General features: G+C 44.2%; 1 protein-coding gene across 1 annotated transcript in view; it reads right to left on the reverse strand.

Moving 5' to 3' along the window:
* The window catches only part of LOC149450642 (uncharacterized), a 79,895-nt gene that overhangs the window by 50,442 nt on the left and 12,715 nt on the right, over window positions 1-16,738 (reverse strand). Inside the window, exon 6 of the mRNA XM_089691684.1 lies at window positions 155-185. Within this exon, the coding sequence (XP_089547810.1) occupies window positions 155-185 (31 nt within the window). The remainder of the gene's footprint in view (window positions 1-154; window positions 186-16,738) is intronic.

Consider the following 16,738-nt stretch of genomic DNA (forward strand, 5'->3'; position numbering starts at 1 on the left):
AGAGCTATGGGGTCATGTGAAGATGTGTGGGCTTTACATGTGATACCAGCAATAGTACAGGGTTTGTGTATGGCTTCCAAAAGATCATTCACTAAAGATGCATGAGATCCCCTGCCAAATCTTGCCAAAATCCTGCACTACATCGAATGTGTACCTGAAATCTGTATAAATGTTAACATCTTTTCCTACAAATAATTCACAGACACGGGTCAGGGCTATGAGTTCTGCAGCCTGTGCTGAGGGATAGGGCAGGGCTTTGCTTCCCATACCTTATCTGGGAGGTGAACAACCGCATAACCTGACAAATAAATATTGTCATTAGGTCTTGTGCATAAACCATCTGCAAAGATATCAACATTCCCTTCTACTGGCTCTTCCATCATGTCAGGTCTGGGAGTAGTGTCTTCATTTATGAGAATGACCTCATACACACTGGCTCTTTGGGCTGTCATGTGTTGTGTGGGAAGATTCTTCAGAATTTGTAATACATGATGTGTGGTATGTAACACGGTGTTATGTCCCAATGTCATAGCCATAGATGCCTCCACTCCCATTTCTATCCCTGCATGACTGCCTGTATATATATATAATTCCTAACTCTGGTGTTGTCAGATTTCATCCTGCCTCTTCTTTCCAGACCTTCTTAAATCTTTTTAGGAACTCTGTAGTGGATTCCTTGCTGCCCTGCTTACAAGCAACTGTAGCTAGTGACTGTTTATCTTTCCACAACCTCTGCATTTCTGCAGCCAACTCCTTCCACATCTGTTCCTGACCCATGGTAGTTCTCCACTCATCCACAGCTGACTTAAATGGCTCATGAAGCTCATAAATACCAGCACGTTGGTCCAATCCCAACCCGATTCCATATCATATCCCAAAATTCCATCGATGATTATCATCATGTCCTGTTGTGAACATTGTCGTCCGAGTTGCTCTTTTCAAGTAGTTACTGGCAGCAGTGGGGTTTTCCGGGGATCAGGACAACCCTTTATAATGCCATTAATGTCATTCATTTCCATTGGCTTTATCACAACATCATTTGCCACAATGATGGAAGGGTAAGCTTGGGTGGCTCCCTCGTCGTCTTCTGTGTCTTTTCTGGATGTCATATGATACTTACAGAGTTCTTCTGAATTATCTTGCTCCTGCTGACTCACCTCTCCTGTTGAATCTTCTGACTCCTAACTTGCTGCGTCCCTCTCCTGTACTGTCTGCTCTTTTAATATTGATGTCTGTCCTCCTGATTTTTTTGCCTTTCTTACTACCTTGCCTTTTTTTTCTTGGTCCTGGGCGTCAGAGCAGTCACAGTTTGCTGCATCTGGTCTAATGTCCTTCCCAATGTAACTTTTGTTTCTTTCCACTCTTTATTCATTTCACACATTGATAATCTTCAACCTGACTTAAAGAATCTTCCCCATCACCACTGATCACTGCCAAATGGCCTCTTTCATTGGTGTGAGACGGTGGGGGCTCTTGGGCTGGGGCAGAGTGTAATTCATGTCTCCTCCGATTACGTGACAACAAATAATCCTCATCCTTAGGGAGCTGAGGATACAGCTGAATATAATCAGGAAGCGCAGTGGCAGGTTATTTATTTATTTATCTGGTTTATATAGCGCCAAAGGGTTTGCTCAGCGCTGTACAATAGAGGGGGGACAATACATGAAACAGTACAGTAACATCAAACAGCACACGAGGGGTAAGAGGGCCCTACTCTTTCGAGCTTACAATCTAGGAGGGAGGGGGTAATGGTACAGGAGGAAATGGCTGTGGGGGATGGAGTGGTAGGAGGAGGGAAGGGCAGCGGCTGTTAGGTGAGGGTGGGGTAGGCTTCCCTGAAGAGGTGGGTTTTCAGGGAGCACCTGAAGGTGAGGAGGGAAGGTGACAGTCTGGTGGATTGGGGTGGTGAGTTCCAGAGGATGGGGGAGGACCTGGAGAAGTCTTACAGTCGTGCGTGGGAGGAGGAGACCAGGGAGCAAGATAGAAGTAGGTCCTGTGAAGAGCGAAGGGTACGGGTAGGGTGGTACCTGGGAATCAGGTCGGTGAGGTAGTTAGGGGCAGTCTTGTGAATGGCCTTATAGGTCAGGGTGAGCAATTTGAATTTAATGCGCTGGGCAATGGGGAGCCAGTGGAGGGAGAGGCAGAGGGGGGTGGCAGAGGTGGAGCGGCTGGTGAGGTGGATGAGTCTGGCAGCTGAGTTCAGGATGGTCTGGAGCGGGGAGAGTTTGCACTGGGGTATCAAATGGGCAGGTGTCAAAAAAGTGGCAAAAAAAGGATTATTACTGCGTTTAGCTACTGGGGCAGAAGGGATTGGTGTCGGGTACTTATATCCTGGGCCATACTTCAACCAATTCAATGCTCCCTCTCATATATTTCATATCCCACTCAGGATCTGGACCAAATAGGGAAAGTCAGTTTTATCCCCTAAACATATCCCCTTTATCATATCCATGTGAAAATCATCATTGTCCCCATCTCTGGGAAAAGGACTGGCACTCCCCATGGTTGAACTCCACCCCACCAAGCTGTCCACTCATGGGACAACATACTCTTTACATGTCTCATTAGCTGGTAGTTGGGATTTTTCTAGAGATGATCCATCTTCCTTAGTAAATTTCTTTAAGTTTTCTTCCTCTGAATACTTTACACGGTGGCTCCGGAGGGTCTGGGTACTTCCCCTTACCTTGGGAGTTTCCCATCATCACTGCAAAGCAAAGAAGCAATATTATGTGAGCTGGCCTATGTGTTTCTGTCCCGGTGATGACTCTTTGTGCCGGGTGAAGCTGGACTGAACTCACGTAGAGCTCTGACAAAATTCTCCTCAACTGCACAAGTGCTTCAAGGCTGAAAATCACCTGGACAGATACACCCCTATTGTGACTCCTTCAGACTGTCACCATGCTTTCACCTATCCCAGGCCAATGGAGAAATCTCCTCGCTGAGTAGATGGGGCGTCTCACAGTCCTACAGAGACTTAGAATCCATCTACTGAACAGTTTCTCTAGTTACAAGCGTACATAATCACTGAACACACTGCTCTGTATGATTGTATGGAGGACATACACACATTTCTTATACATCAACCTAGGTTCTGTTTAACCCCGCGAGCTCCCAAAGCTCCAGCGGACAATTGCTCATGCTGCCGCAGCACAGAGGCTTGGTGGAGATAGGGGGCAATCAGGGCAAAGGAAGACAAAAAATGCTCACTTACCTCTGATGGCCGATCCTATCCCACTTCTGACACCACTTCTGTCAGGAACATCAATTTATGCCGGCCTCCTCCTCCATACAAACATCCAGTTCAAAGTACTTTGGGAATAATACAAGTCAGACATCTGGATGTGTGATGCAAAATGTGACTTCTTTATTATTCATCAAGCTTTAATAATAAATGAGAATGCGGCATATTTCAGGCAGTTTCCATAAAGCACCAATCAGAATACAGAATAGAGATTTCAGTAAACTACTCCATGGCACGTCATAACAAAAATACAACAGGATAGTGACTTCTGTGATTTCTATAAACAAGAAATGTGTGCATAGATACCAGCATTCACATCCCACGGGAACATCTTGTATGTACAACAAACCAGTTAGTAGGCACAAAGCAAAAGTGAGTGAACTATTAACCCTTTCATATAGTAGGTGGAGCTAATTACTGATTCTTAGCGACATCTAAAGGACAAATAGGGGTTTTTTGTTTAAAATCAATGGTTGGTTTAATCCTGAGGTTTTATTCAATGTATGTTCATTAATAACTACTGTGCTCATAAATGTATGAGTGTGATCTCCGGCATTTGTATGACTCCACCCCTAACATAGTAAACTAAAAATACGTTGGGGTAGAGAGACAAGCATGTGTCCAGCCGTGACAAATTCTGGCCATATTTTAATAAACACTGATTTCCTATAATCGTCAGCTCCATCTAGTGGCCATAGTGAGGCTCCAAAATGCCTCAATCAGCAAAAACAGTTCAATACATTATGGCCACTAGATGGAGCCAATGATCATAGGAAATCACTGTATGAAAAGACCAAAATGTGACATGGCTGAATGAATGCTGGACATATTAGTTCATCTATTCTCTAAGTGGGGTGGTATCTATTGGGCCAATCCCTTTTACAAACCACACATAATATCGCCCTTCAAAGTGAAAACAAAAACAATTTGCACAAAATCAAAGAGTAGAAATATTTTCCGGTGATTCCCCTCTACCCAGACCCCATATGTAGACATACAGTGAAGGAAATGCGTATTTGCTCCCCTGCTGATGTTGAATGTTCGCCCCTCACACAGAAATGATCGGTCTAAATCGAATGTTCGGTGTAACACTGAGAGACAGAATACAACAACAAATTCAGCAGAAACGCATGTCTAACAAATGATGACTGATCTGCATGTTCATGAGGGAAATAAGGATTTGATCCCCTTCACAAAACATGACTTAGTACTTAGTGGCAAATCCCTTGTTGGCAATCACAGAGGTAAGACGTTTCCTGGAGTTGGCCCCCAGATTCACACACATCTCAGGAGGGATTTTGGCCCACTCCTCTTGGCAGATCCTCTCCAAGTCATTAAGGTTTGGTGGCTGACGTTTGGCAACTCAAACTTTCAGCTCCCTCCACAGATTTTCAATCAGATGAAGGTGTGGAGACTGGCTAGGCCACTCCAGGACCTTAATGTGCTTCTTCTTGAGCCGCTCCTTTGTTGCCTTGGCCGTGTGTTTCGGGTCATTGTCATGCTGGAACACCCATCCACGACCCATTTTCAATACCCTGGCTGAAGGAAGATGGTTCTCACCCAAGATTAGACGGTACATTGCCCTGTCCCCTTAGCAGATAAACACCCCCAAAGCAGAATGTTTCCACCACCACGTTTCACAATTGGGATGGTGTTCTTGGGGTCATAGGCAGCATTCCTCCTCCTCCAAACACGGCGAGTTGAGTTGATGCCAATGAGCTGGATTTTGGTCTCCTCTGACCACAACACTTCCCACCAGTCCTCCTCTGCATCATTCAGATGTTCAGTGGCAGACTTCAGACAGGCCTGGACATGTGCTTTCTTGAGCAGAGGGACCTTGCGGGCACTGCAGGATTTCAGTCCTTGTCGGCGTAGTGTGTTACCAATTGTTTTCTTGGTGACTGTGGTCCCAGCTGCCTGGAGATCATTGACAAGATCCTCACGTGTAGTTCTGGGATGATTCCTCACTGTTCTCATGATCATTGACACTCCACGAGGTCAGATCTTGCATGGTGCACCAGACCTAGGGAGACTGACACTTGTTTTGTGTTTCTTCCATTTGTGAATGATTGCACCAACTGTTGTCACCTTCTCACCAAGCTGCTTGGCCATAGTTTGGTAGCCCAGTCCAGTCTTGTGTAGGTCTACCATCTTGTCCCTGACATCCTTGGACAGCTCTTTGGTCTTTGCCATGGTGGAGAGTTTGGAATCTGATGGTTTGATTGCTCCTGTGGACAGGTGTCTTTTATACAGGTAACACAATGAGATTAGCAGCACTCCCTTTAAGAGACTGCTTCTAATCTCAGCTTGTTACCAGTATGAGAGACACCTGGGAGCCAGAAATCCTGCTGAATGATAGGGGATCAAATCTTTCTTTCCCTCATGAACATGCAGATCAGTCATCATTTGTTAGACGCATTTCTGCTGAATTTGTTGTTGTATTCTGTCTCTCAGTGTTACACCGAACATTCCATTGTTAGACCGATCATTTCTGTGTGAGGGGCGAACATTCAACATCAGCCGGGGAGCAAATACGCATTTCCTTCACTGTATTCTGCAACCCAATGAAAAGTCAGCCCAGTGCTCTAGGTCAGGATTCCATTTTTATTCTTCTGCTATCAATGGCCAACCCGGTCCCACACTTCATCCATGTCTTTGGGGACCTCTGATCTCCTTATGAACTGTTTCTTCCATGATGAAGATCAGCCATGGAGTATATCTGAGGTGTATATCAGGGTGTGCTTCTTCCCCACATGAGAGCTGGGATGTCCAGCAACATTCACCTAGAAGACATTTCCCACACTCAAGGCACTAATACACCTCCAGGGTTGTGTGAGATCCCAGATGTACAGGAAGACAGGACTTCAGTGAGGAACATTTCCCTCACTCAGGACAGGAAAGTGGCTTCTCCCCTGCATGAGATCTCTGATGTTTATGAAGACAGAACATCTCTGAAAAACCTATTTCACACTCAGAACAGGAATACGGCTTCTCCCCCGTGTGAGATCTTTGATGTGTGTGAAGATAGGATTTTTGTAAAAAACATTTCCCGCACTCAAGACAGGAATATGGCTTTTCTCCTGTGTGAGATCTCTGATGTGTGTAAAGATTGGACTTCTGTGAAAAACATTTCCCACACTCAGGACAGGAATACGGCTTGTCCCCCGTGTGAGATCTCTGATGTTCATGAAGACTGAACTTCTGTGAAAAACATTTCCCGCACTCAGGACAAGAATATGGCTTCTCCCCCGTGTGAGATCTTTGATGTTTATGAAAACTGGACTTCTCTGAAAAACATTTTCCACACTCAGGACAGGAATACGGCTTGTCCCCCGTGTGAGATCTCTGATGTTTATGAAGAATGGACATCTCTGAAAAACATTTTCCACACTCAGAACAGGCATACGGCTTCTCCTCCATGTGAGATCTTTGATGTGTGTTAAGATTGGACTTCACTGAAAAACATTTCCCATACTCAGGACAGGAAAATGGCTTTTCCCGTGTGAGATCTCTGATGTGTGTGAAGATAGGATTTCCGTGTAAAACATTTCCCGCACTCAGGACAGGAATACGGCTTCTCCCCTGTGTGAGATCTTTGATGTGTGTGAAGATAGGATTTCTGTAAAAAACATTTCCCGCACTCAGGACAGGAATATGGCTTTTCCCCTGTGTGAGATCTCTGATGTGTGTAAAGATTGGACTTCTGTGAAAAACATTTCCCGCACTCAGGACAGGAATATGGCTTGTCCCCCGTGTGAGATCTCTGATGTTCATGAAGACTGAACTTCTGTGAAAAACATTTCCCGCACTCAGGACAAGAATATGGCTTCTCCCCCGTGTGAGATCTTTGATGTGTATGAAGACTGGACTTCTCTGAAAAACATTTTCCACACTCAGGACAGGAATACGGCTTGTCCCCCGTGTGAGATCTCTGATGTTTATGAAGAATGGACATCTCTGAAAAACATTTCCCACACTCAGAACAGGCATACGGCTTCTCCTCCATGTGAGATCTTTGATGTGTGTTAAGATTGGACTTCACTGAAAAACATTTCCCACACTCAGGACAGGAAAATGGCTTTTCCCCTGTGTGAGATCTCTGATGTGTGTGAAGATAGGATTTCCGTATAAAACATTTCCCGCACTCAGGACAGGAATACGGCTTCTCCCCTGTGTGAGATCTTTGATGTGTGTGAAGATAGGACTTCTGTGAAAAACATTTCCCACACTCAGGACAGGAATACGGCTTCTCCCCTGTGTGAGATCTTTTATGCACATTAAGATGGAATTTAGAACAGAAACCCTTCCCGCACTCTGTACAGGAGAACCTCTTCCCTGTTGGAAGGCCGGCCCGGTCCCGCACAGTCTGAGGTTCCTCAGGATACGAGGAATCTGATGGTCCATCTACACTGGGTGGTGCCGGATGGACATTGGAGGGAGCCGGGTTTTCTCCTGGACTATACTGTGTGATGTCCTCATCTTCTACTTTCCAGTCTGGAGACAAAGTGAGACAATCCTCGGAGGTTTTCCTCATCTCCCGGCCATGGACTAAAATACAAAGACAAAGAGGATTACTAGACAGGAGCTGATTGGTTCCCCCAAACCAGGACTCCGCCCACATCAGGCAGCTTGGTCTCTGAGGAGCTTACAATTCCACCCTCAAGGGAACTAGGAAATGGCTCCTCTGATCTCCTACCAGGTCATTTCTTTATTCATGGACCTTAGTCAGAGAGTGAGGAAACAACCAGAACTGTCTTTTATAGGAGGGACAGTGATGAGGGGATTATAGGACGAGGGTCCCCACCCCCTCTATCACTCATCACCATCTTCCCAACACAAGAAGTACTGCACTTCCTTATTTACTCCATGATTTAGTCATGAAGAACAGCGGGGCTGAGCCCCACCAGAGGTCAGAGAGTGAGGATGGGGGGAGAACAACCAAGATGAAGACTGGACTGATCCTGAAGACCACCATCATTGGGGTATTGACTCCTCCCTCATTATCACTTTCTGTTTAAGGGTCCAAAGTTGGAGGATGTGATCACATTATTATCACCATGTAAAAGTCTGTGCTCCAATCACATCATCCGATATAAAATGTCCAGCTGGGAGGAAATGGGGGAAACAAAAGAGAGTCCATATTATGTGTATATATAGCAGTGGGGGGAGGGGGGAGAGCAGAAGTCAGGACTATGTAATGTACAACATAGAGTATATAGTGCAGGGGTCAGGAGTATGTAATGTACAACAGAGTATATAGTGCAGGGGTCAGGAGTATGTAATGTACAACAGAGTATATAGTGCAGGGGTCAGGAGTATGTAATGTACATCATAGAGTATATAGTGCAGGGGTCAAGACTATGTAATGTACAACAGAGAGTATATAGTGCAGGGGTCAGGAGTATGTAATGTACAACATAGAGTATATAGTGCAGGGGTCAGGAGTATGTAATGTACAACATAGAGTATATAGTGCAGGGGGCAGGAGTATGTAATATACAACATAGAGTATATAGTGCAGGGGTCAGGAGTATGTAATGTACAACATAGAGTATATAGTGCAGGGGTCAGGAGTATGGAATGTACAACATAGAGTATATAGTGCAGGGGTCAGGAGTATGTAATGTACAACATAGAGTATATAGTGCAGGGGTCAAGACTATGTAATGTACAACAGAGAGTATATAGTGCAGGGGTCAGGAGTATGTAATGTACAACATAGAATATATAGTGCAGGGGTCAGGAGTATGGAATGTACAACATAGAGTATATAGTGCAGGGGTCAGGAGTATGTAATGTACAACATAGAGTATATAGTGCAGGGGTCAGGAGTATGTAATGTACAACATAGAATATATAGTGCAGGGGTCAGGAGTATGGAATGTACAACATAGAAAATATAGAGCAGGGATCAGGAGTATGTAATGTACAACAGAGTATATAGTGCAGGGGTCAGGAGTATGTAATGTACAACATAGAGTATATAGTGCAGGGGTCAGGAGTATGTAATGGACAACAAAGAGTATATAGTGCAGGGGTCAGGAGTATGTAATGTACAACATAGAGTATATAGTGCAGGGGTCAGGAGTATGTAATGTACAACATAGAGTATATAGTGAAGGGGTCAGGAGTATGTAATGGACAACATAGAGTATATAGTGCAGGGGTCAGGAGTATGTAATGTACAACATAGAGTATATAGTGCAGGGGTCAGGAGTATGTAATGTACAACATAGAGTATATAGTGCAGGGGTCAGGAGTATGTAATGTACAACATAGAGTATATAGTGCAGGGGTCAGGAGTATGTAATGTACAACATAGAGTATATAGTGCAGGGGTCAGGAGTATGTAATGTACAACATAGAGTATATAGTGCAGGGGTCAGGAGTATGTAATGTACAACATAGAGTATATAGTGCAGGGGTCAGGAGTATGTAATGTACAACAGAGTATATAGTGCAGGGGTCAGGAGTATGTAATGTACAAGTTATATAGTATAAGGGTCAGGACTCACAGTATTAGTATTCTGTAATCAGTGAAAGCTTAAATGTTTACTGTAGACAACATGTAGAGGTGAGCTGGGATTAAACCATCAAGAAACAGGTTAGATTGGAGGTTAGCAAATCCATGGACAGAGGGGTGGCTGTGGACGTGGTATACTTGGACAGAGGGGTGGCTGTGGACGTGGTATACTTGGACAGAGGGATGGCGGTGGATGTAGTACACTTGGACTGAGGGATGATGGTGGACGTGGTACACTTGGACGGAGGGGTGGCTGTGGACGTGGTATACTTGGACAGAGGGGTGGCGGTGGATGAGGTATACTTGGACAAAGGGGTGGCGGTGGATGTGGTATACTTGGACAGAGGGGTGGCGGTGGACGTGGTATACTTGGAAAGGGGATGGCTGTGGACGTGGCATACTTGGACAGAGGGGTGGCGGTGAGCATGGTATACTTGAACAGAGGGGTGGCGGAGGACGTGGTATACATGGACAGAGGGGTGGCGGTGGACGTGGTATACTTGGACAGAGGGCTGGTGGTGGACATGGTATACTTGGACATAGGGGAGCTGGTGGATGTGGTATACTTGGAAAGAGGGTTGGCAGTGGACGTGGTATACTTGGACAGAGGGGTGGCGGTGGACGTGGTATACTTTGACAGAGGGGTGGCTGTGAACGTGGTATACTTTGACAGAGGGGTGGCTGTGGACGTGGTATACTTGGACAGAGGGGTGGCGGTGGACGTGGTATACTTGGACAGAGGGGTGGCGGTGGACATGGTATACTTGGACAGAGGGGTGGCGATGGACATAGTATACTTGGACAGAGGAGTGGCGGTGGACGTGGTATACTTGGACAGAGGGGTGGCGGTGGACGTGGTACACTTGGACAGAGGGGTGGCGGTGGACGTGGTATACTTGGACAGAGGGGTGGCGGTGGACGTGGTATACTTGGACAGAGGGGTGGCGGTGGACGTGGTATACTTGGACAGAGGGGTGGCGGTGGACGTGGTATACTTGGACAGAGGGGTGGCGGTGGACGTGGTATACTTGGACAGAGGGGTGGCGGTGGACGTGGTATACTTGGACAGAGGGGTGGCGGTGGACGTGGTATACTTGGACAGAGGGGTGGCGGTGGACGTGGTACACTTGGACAGAGGGGTGGCGGTGGACGTGGTATACTTGGACAGAGGGGTGGCGGTGGACGTGGTATACTTGGACAGAGGGGTGGCGGTGGACGTGGTATACTTGGACAGAGGGGTGGCGGTGGACGTGGTATACTTGGACAGAGGGGTGGCGGTGGACGTGGTATACTTGGACAGAGGGGTGGCGGTGGACGTGGTATACTTGGACACAGTTCCCCACACATGTCTAATGTGTAAGGTAAAGTCTATGGGCTGGAAAAATCTGAATGTAAATGGATAGAAAACTGGCTAAAAGATCGTATTCAGAGAGTAGTGGTTAATGATTCATACACTGAATAGTCTAGGGGTGTCAGTGGGGTACCCCAAGGTTCAGTGTTATTAGTGGGGTACCCCAAGGTTCAGTGTTCTTAGTGGGGTACCCCAAGGTTCAGTGTTATTAGTGGGGTACCCCAAGGTTCAGTGTCATTAGTGGGGTACCCCAGGGTTCAGTGTTATTAGTGGGGTACCCCAAGGTTCAGTGTTATTAGTGGGGTACCCCAAGGCTTAGTGTTATTGGGGTACCCCAAGGTTCAGTGTTATTAGTGGTGTACCCCAAGGTTCAGTGTTAGTGGGGTACCCCAGGGTTCAGTGTTATTAGTGGGGTACCCCAAGGATCAGTGTTATTAGTGGGGTACCCCAAGGTTCAGTGTTATTAGTTGGGTTCCCCAAGGTTCAGTGTTATTAGTGGGGTACCCCAGGGTTCAGTGTTATTAGTGGGGTACCCCAAGGCTCAGTGTTATTAGTGGGGTAACCCAGGGTTCAGTGTTATTAGTGGGGTACCCCAAGGTTCAGTGTTATTAGTGGGGTACCCCAGGGTTCAGTGTTATTAGTGGTGTACCCCAAGGTTCAGTGTTATTAGTGGGGTACCCCAAGGTTCAGTGTTATTAGTGGGGTACCCCAGGGTTCAGTGTTATTAGTGGGGTACCCCAAGGTTCAGTGTTGGGACCCTTACTTATTAATATATATATAAACAATATGGGGTGTGAGATTATAAATCCCATTCCAGTCTTTGCAGATGACACCAAGCTGTGCCGGGGAATAACGTCCTTACAGGATGTCTCCAACTTACAAGCCGACCTCAATGCTCTGTGTAATTGGGGGGCTATGGGGCCAATGAGGGCTAATGGTGATAAATGTAAGGTTCTGCACTTGGGGGGGGCTAAGAATATGCATCATACATACTAGGGGGGTACAACTGGGGGGGGGGCAATGGTAGAGAAAGATCTGGGGTGTCAATAGTGGAGAAGGATCTGGGGGGAATCAATGTTGGAGAAGAATCTGGGATGCAATTGTGGAGAGGGATCTTGGGGGGGTCAGTAGTGGAGAAGGATCTGGGGGGGTCAATGGTGGAAAAGGATCTGGGGGGGTCAATGGTGGAGAAGGATCTGGGGGGGTCAATGGTGGAGAAGGATCTGGGGGTTCTAGTAGATCACAAGCAAAATAATGGCAGCAATGCCAAGTTGCGGATTCTAAAGCGAGCAAAATCCTCTCTTGTATTAGGAGAGGTATAGACTCCAGAGACAGAGATATCACCCCCCCTCCCCCCCCCCGGTACAAATCATTAGTAAGACCTCATCTGGAATATGCAGTTCAGTTTTGGGCTCCAATTCACAAAAAGAACATTGGGGAACTGGAGGAAGTACAGAGAAGGGCAACCAAACTGATACGAGGCATGGAGGAGATCAGCTATGAGGAGAGGAACTGAATGTATTCTCTACTGAGAAGAGGAGATTAAGGGGGGATATGATCACCATGTATAATACATAAGGGGGGATATGATCTCCATGTATAATACATAAGGGGGGGATATGATCTCCATGTATAATACATAAGGGGGGATATGATCTCCATTATTAATACATAAGGGGGGATATGATCTCCATGTATAATACATAAGGGGGGGATATGATCTCCATGTATAATACATAAGGGGGATATGATCTCCATGTATAATACATAAGGGGGGATATGATCTCCATGTATAATACATAAGGGGGGATATGTTCTCCATGTATAATACATAACGGGGATATGATCTCCATGTATTATACATAAGGGGGGGATATGATCTCCATGTATAATACATAAGGGGGGATATGATCACCATGTATAATACATAAGGGGGGATATGATCTCCATGTATAATACATAAGGGGGGATATGATCTCCATGTATAATACATAACGGGGATATGATCTCCATGTATTATACATAAGGGGGGGATATGATCTCCATGTATAATACATAAGGGGGGATATGATCTCCATGTATAATACATAAGGGGGGATATGATCTCCATGTATAATACATAAGGGAGGGATATGATCTCCATGTATAATACATAAGGGGGGATATGATCTCCATGTATAATACATAAGAGGGATATGATCTCCATGTATAATACATAAGGGGGATATGATCTCCATGTATAATACATAAGGGGGGATATGATCTCCATGTATAATACATAAGGGGGGGATATGATCTCCATGTATAGTACATAAGGGGGGATATGATCTCCATGTATAATACATAAGGGGGGGGGGATATGATCTCCATGTATAATACATAAGGGGGGATATGATCACCATGTATAATACATAAGGGGGGATATGATCTCCATGTATAATACATAAGGGGGGATATGATCTCCATGTATAATACATAACGGGGATATGATCTCCATGTATAATACATAAGGGGGGGATATGATCTCCATGTATTATACATAAGGGGGGGATATGATCTCCATGTATAATACATAAGGGGGAAATGATCTCCATGTATAATACATAAGGGGGGATATGATCTCCATGTATAATACATAAGGGGGGATATGATCTCCATGTATAATACATAAGGGGGGATATGATCTCCATGTATAATACATAAGGGGGATATGATCTCCATGTATAATACATAAGGGGGGATATGATCTCCATGTATAATACATAAGGGGGGGATATGATCTCCATGTATAATACATAAGGGGGGATATGATCTCCATGTATAATACATAAGGGGGGATATGATCTCCATGTATAATACATAAGGGGGGGATATGATCTCCATGTATAATACATAAGGGGGATATGATCTCCATGTATAATACATAAGGGGGGATATGATCTCCATGTATAATACATAAGGGGGGATATGATCTCCATGTATAATACATAAGGGGGATATGATCACCATGTATAATACATAAGGGGGGGATATGATCTCCATGTATAATACATAAGGGGGGGGATATGATCTCCATGTATAATACATAAGGGGGGATATGATCTCCATGTATAATACATAAGGGGGGATATGATCTCCATGTATAATACATAAGGGGGGATATGATCACCATGTATAATACATAAGGGGGGATATGATCACCATGTATAATACATAAGGGGGGATATGATCTCCATGTATAATACATAAGGGGGGATATGATCTCCATGTATAATACATAAGGGGGGATATGATCTCCATGTATAATACATAAGGGGGGATATGATCTCCATGTATAATACATAAGGGGGGATATGATCTCCATGTATAATACATAAGGGGGGATATGATCTCCATGTATAATACATAAGGGGGGATATGATCTCCATGTATAATACATAAGGGGGGATATGATCTCCATGTATAATACATAAGGGGGATATGATCTCCATGTATAATACATAAGGGGGATATGATCTCCATGTATAATACATAAGGGGGATATGATCTCCATGTATAATACATAAGGGGGATATGATCTCCAAGTATAATACATAAGGGGGGGATATGATCTCCATGTATAATACATAAGGGGGGATATGATCTCCATGTATAATACATAAGGGAGGGATGTGATCTCCATGTATAATACATAAGGGGGGATATGATCTCCATGTATAATACATAAGGGGGATATGATCTCCATGCATAATACATAAGGGGGATATGATCTCCATGTATAATATATAAGGGGGATATGATCTCCATGTATAATACATAAGGGGGGATATGATCTCCATTTATAATACATAAGGGGTGGATATGATCTCCATGTATAATACATAAGGGGGGATATGATCTCCATGTATAATACATAAGGGGGGGATATGATCTCCATGTATAATACATAAGGGGGGATATGATCTCCATGGATAATACATAAGGGGGATATGATCTCCATGTATAATACATAAGGGGGGGATATGATCTCCATGTATAATACATAAGGGGGAATATGATCTCCATGTATAATACATAAGGGGGGATATGATCACCATGTATAATACATAAGGGGGGGATATGATCACCATGTATAATACATAAGGGGGGGGATATGATCACCATGTATAATACATAAGGGGGATATGATCTCCATGTATAATACATAAGGGGGGGATATGATCTCCATGTATAATACATAAGGGGGGATATTATCACCATGTATAATACATAAGGGGGTGATATGATCTCCATGTATAATACATAAGGGGGGATATGATCTCCATGTATAATACATAAGGGGGGGATATGATCTCCATGTATAATACATAAGGGGGGATATGATCTCCATGTATAATACATAAGGGGGTGTATGATCTCCATGTATAATACATAAGGGGGGATATGATCTCCATGTACAATACATAAGGGGGGATATGATCTCCATGTATAATACATAAGGGGGGATATGATCTCCATGTATAATACATAAGGGGGGATATGATCTCCATGTATAATACATAAGGGGGGATATGATCTCCATGTATAATACATAAGGGGGATATGATCTCCATGTATAATACATAAGGGGGGGGATATGATCTCCATGTATAATACATAAGGGGGGGGATATGATCTCCATGTATAATACATAAGGGGGGGTATGATCTCCATGTATAATACATAAGGGGGGGGATATGATCTCCATGTATAATACATAAGGGGGGGTATGATCTCCATGTATAATACATAAGGGGGGGATATGATCTCCATGTATAATACATAAGGGGGGGATATGATCTCCATGTATAATACATAAGGGGGGGATACGATCTCCATGTATAATACATAAGGGGGGATATGATCTCCATGTATAATACATAAGGGGGGATATGATCTCCATGTATAATACATAAGGGGGGAAATGATCTCCATGTATAATACATAAGGGGGGATATGATCTCCATGTATAATACATAAGGGGGGATATGATCACCATGTATAATACATGAGGGGGGATATGATCTCCATGTATAATACATAAGGGGGGGGGGGGATATGATCTCCATGTATAATACATAAGGGGGGATATGATCACCATGTATAATACATAAGGGGGGATATGATCTCCATGTATAATACATAAGGGGGATATGATCTCCATGTATAATACATAAGGGGGGATATGATGTCCATGTATAATACATAAGGGGGGATATGATGTCCATGTATAATACATAAGGGGGGATATGATCTCCATGTATAATACATAAGGGGGGGGATATGATCTCCATGTATAATACATAAGGGGGATATGATCTCCATGTATAATACATAAGGGGGATATGATCTCCATGTATAATACATAAGGGGGGATATGATCACCATGTATAATACATAAGGGGGATATGATCTCCATGTATAATACATAAGGGGGGATATGATCTCCATGTATAATACATAAGGGGGATATGATCTCCATGTATAATACATAAGGGGGGATATGATCTCCATGTATAATACATAAGGGGGATATGATCTCCATGTATAATACATAAGGAGGGATATGATCTCCATGTATAAT

The sequence above is a fragment of the Staurois parvus genome, unplaced genomic scaffold (assembly GCF_062004578.1).
Source record: "Staurois parvus isolate SC_StPar_1 unplaced genomic scaffold, SC_StPar_1.0 ptg000569l, whole genome shotgun sequence".
NCBI classification, from domain to species: Eukaryota; Metazoa; Chordata; class Amphibia; order Anura; family Ranidae; genus Staurois; species Staurois parvus.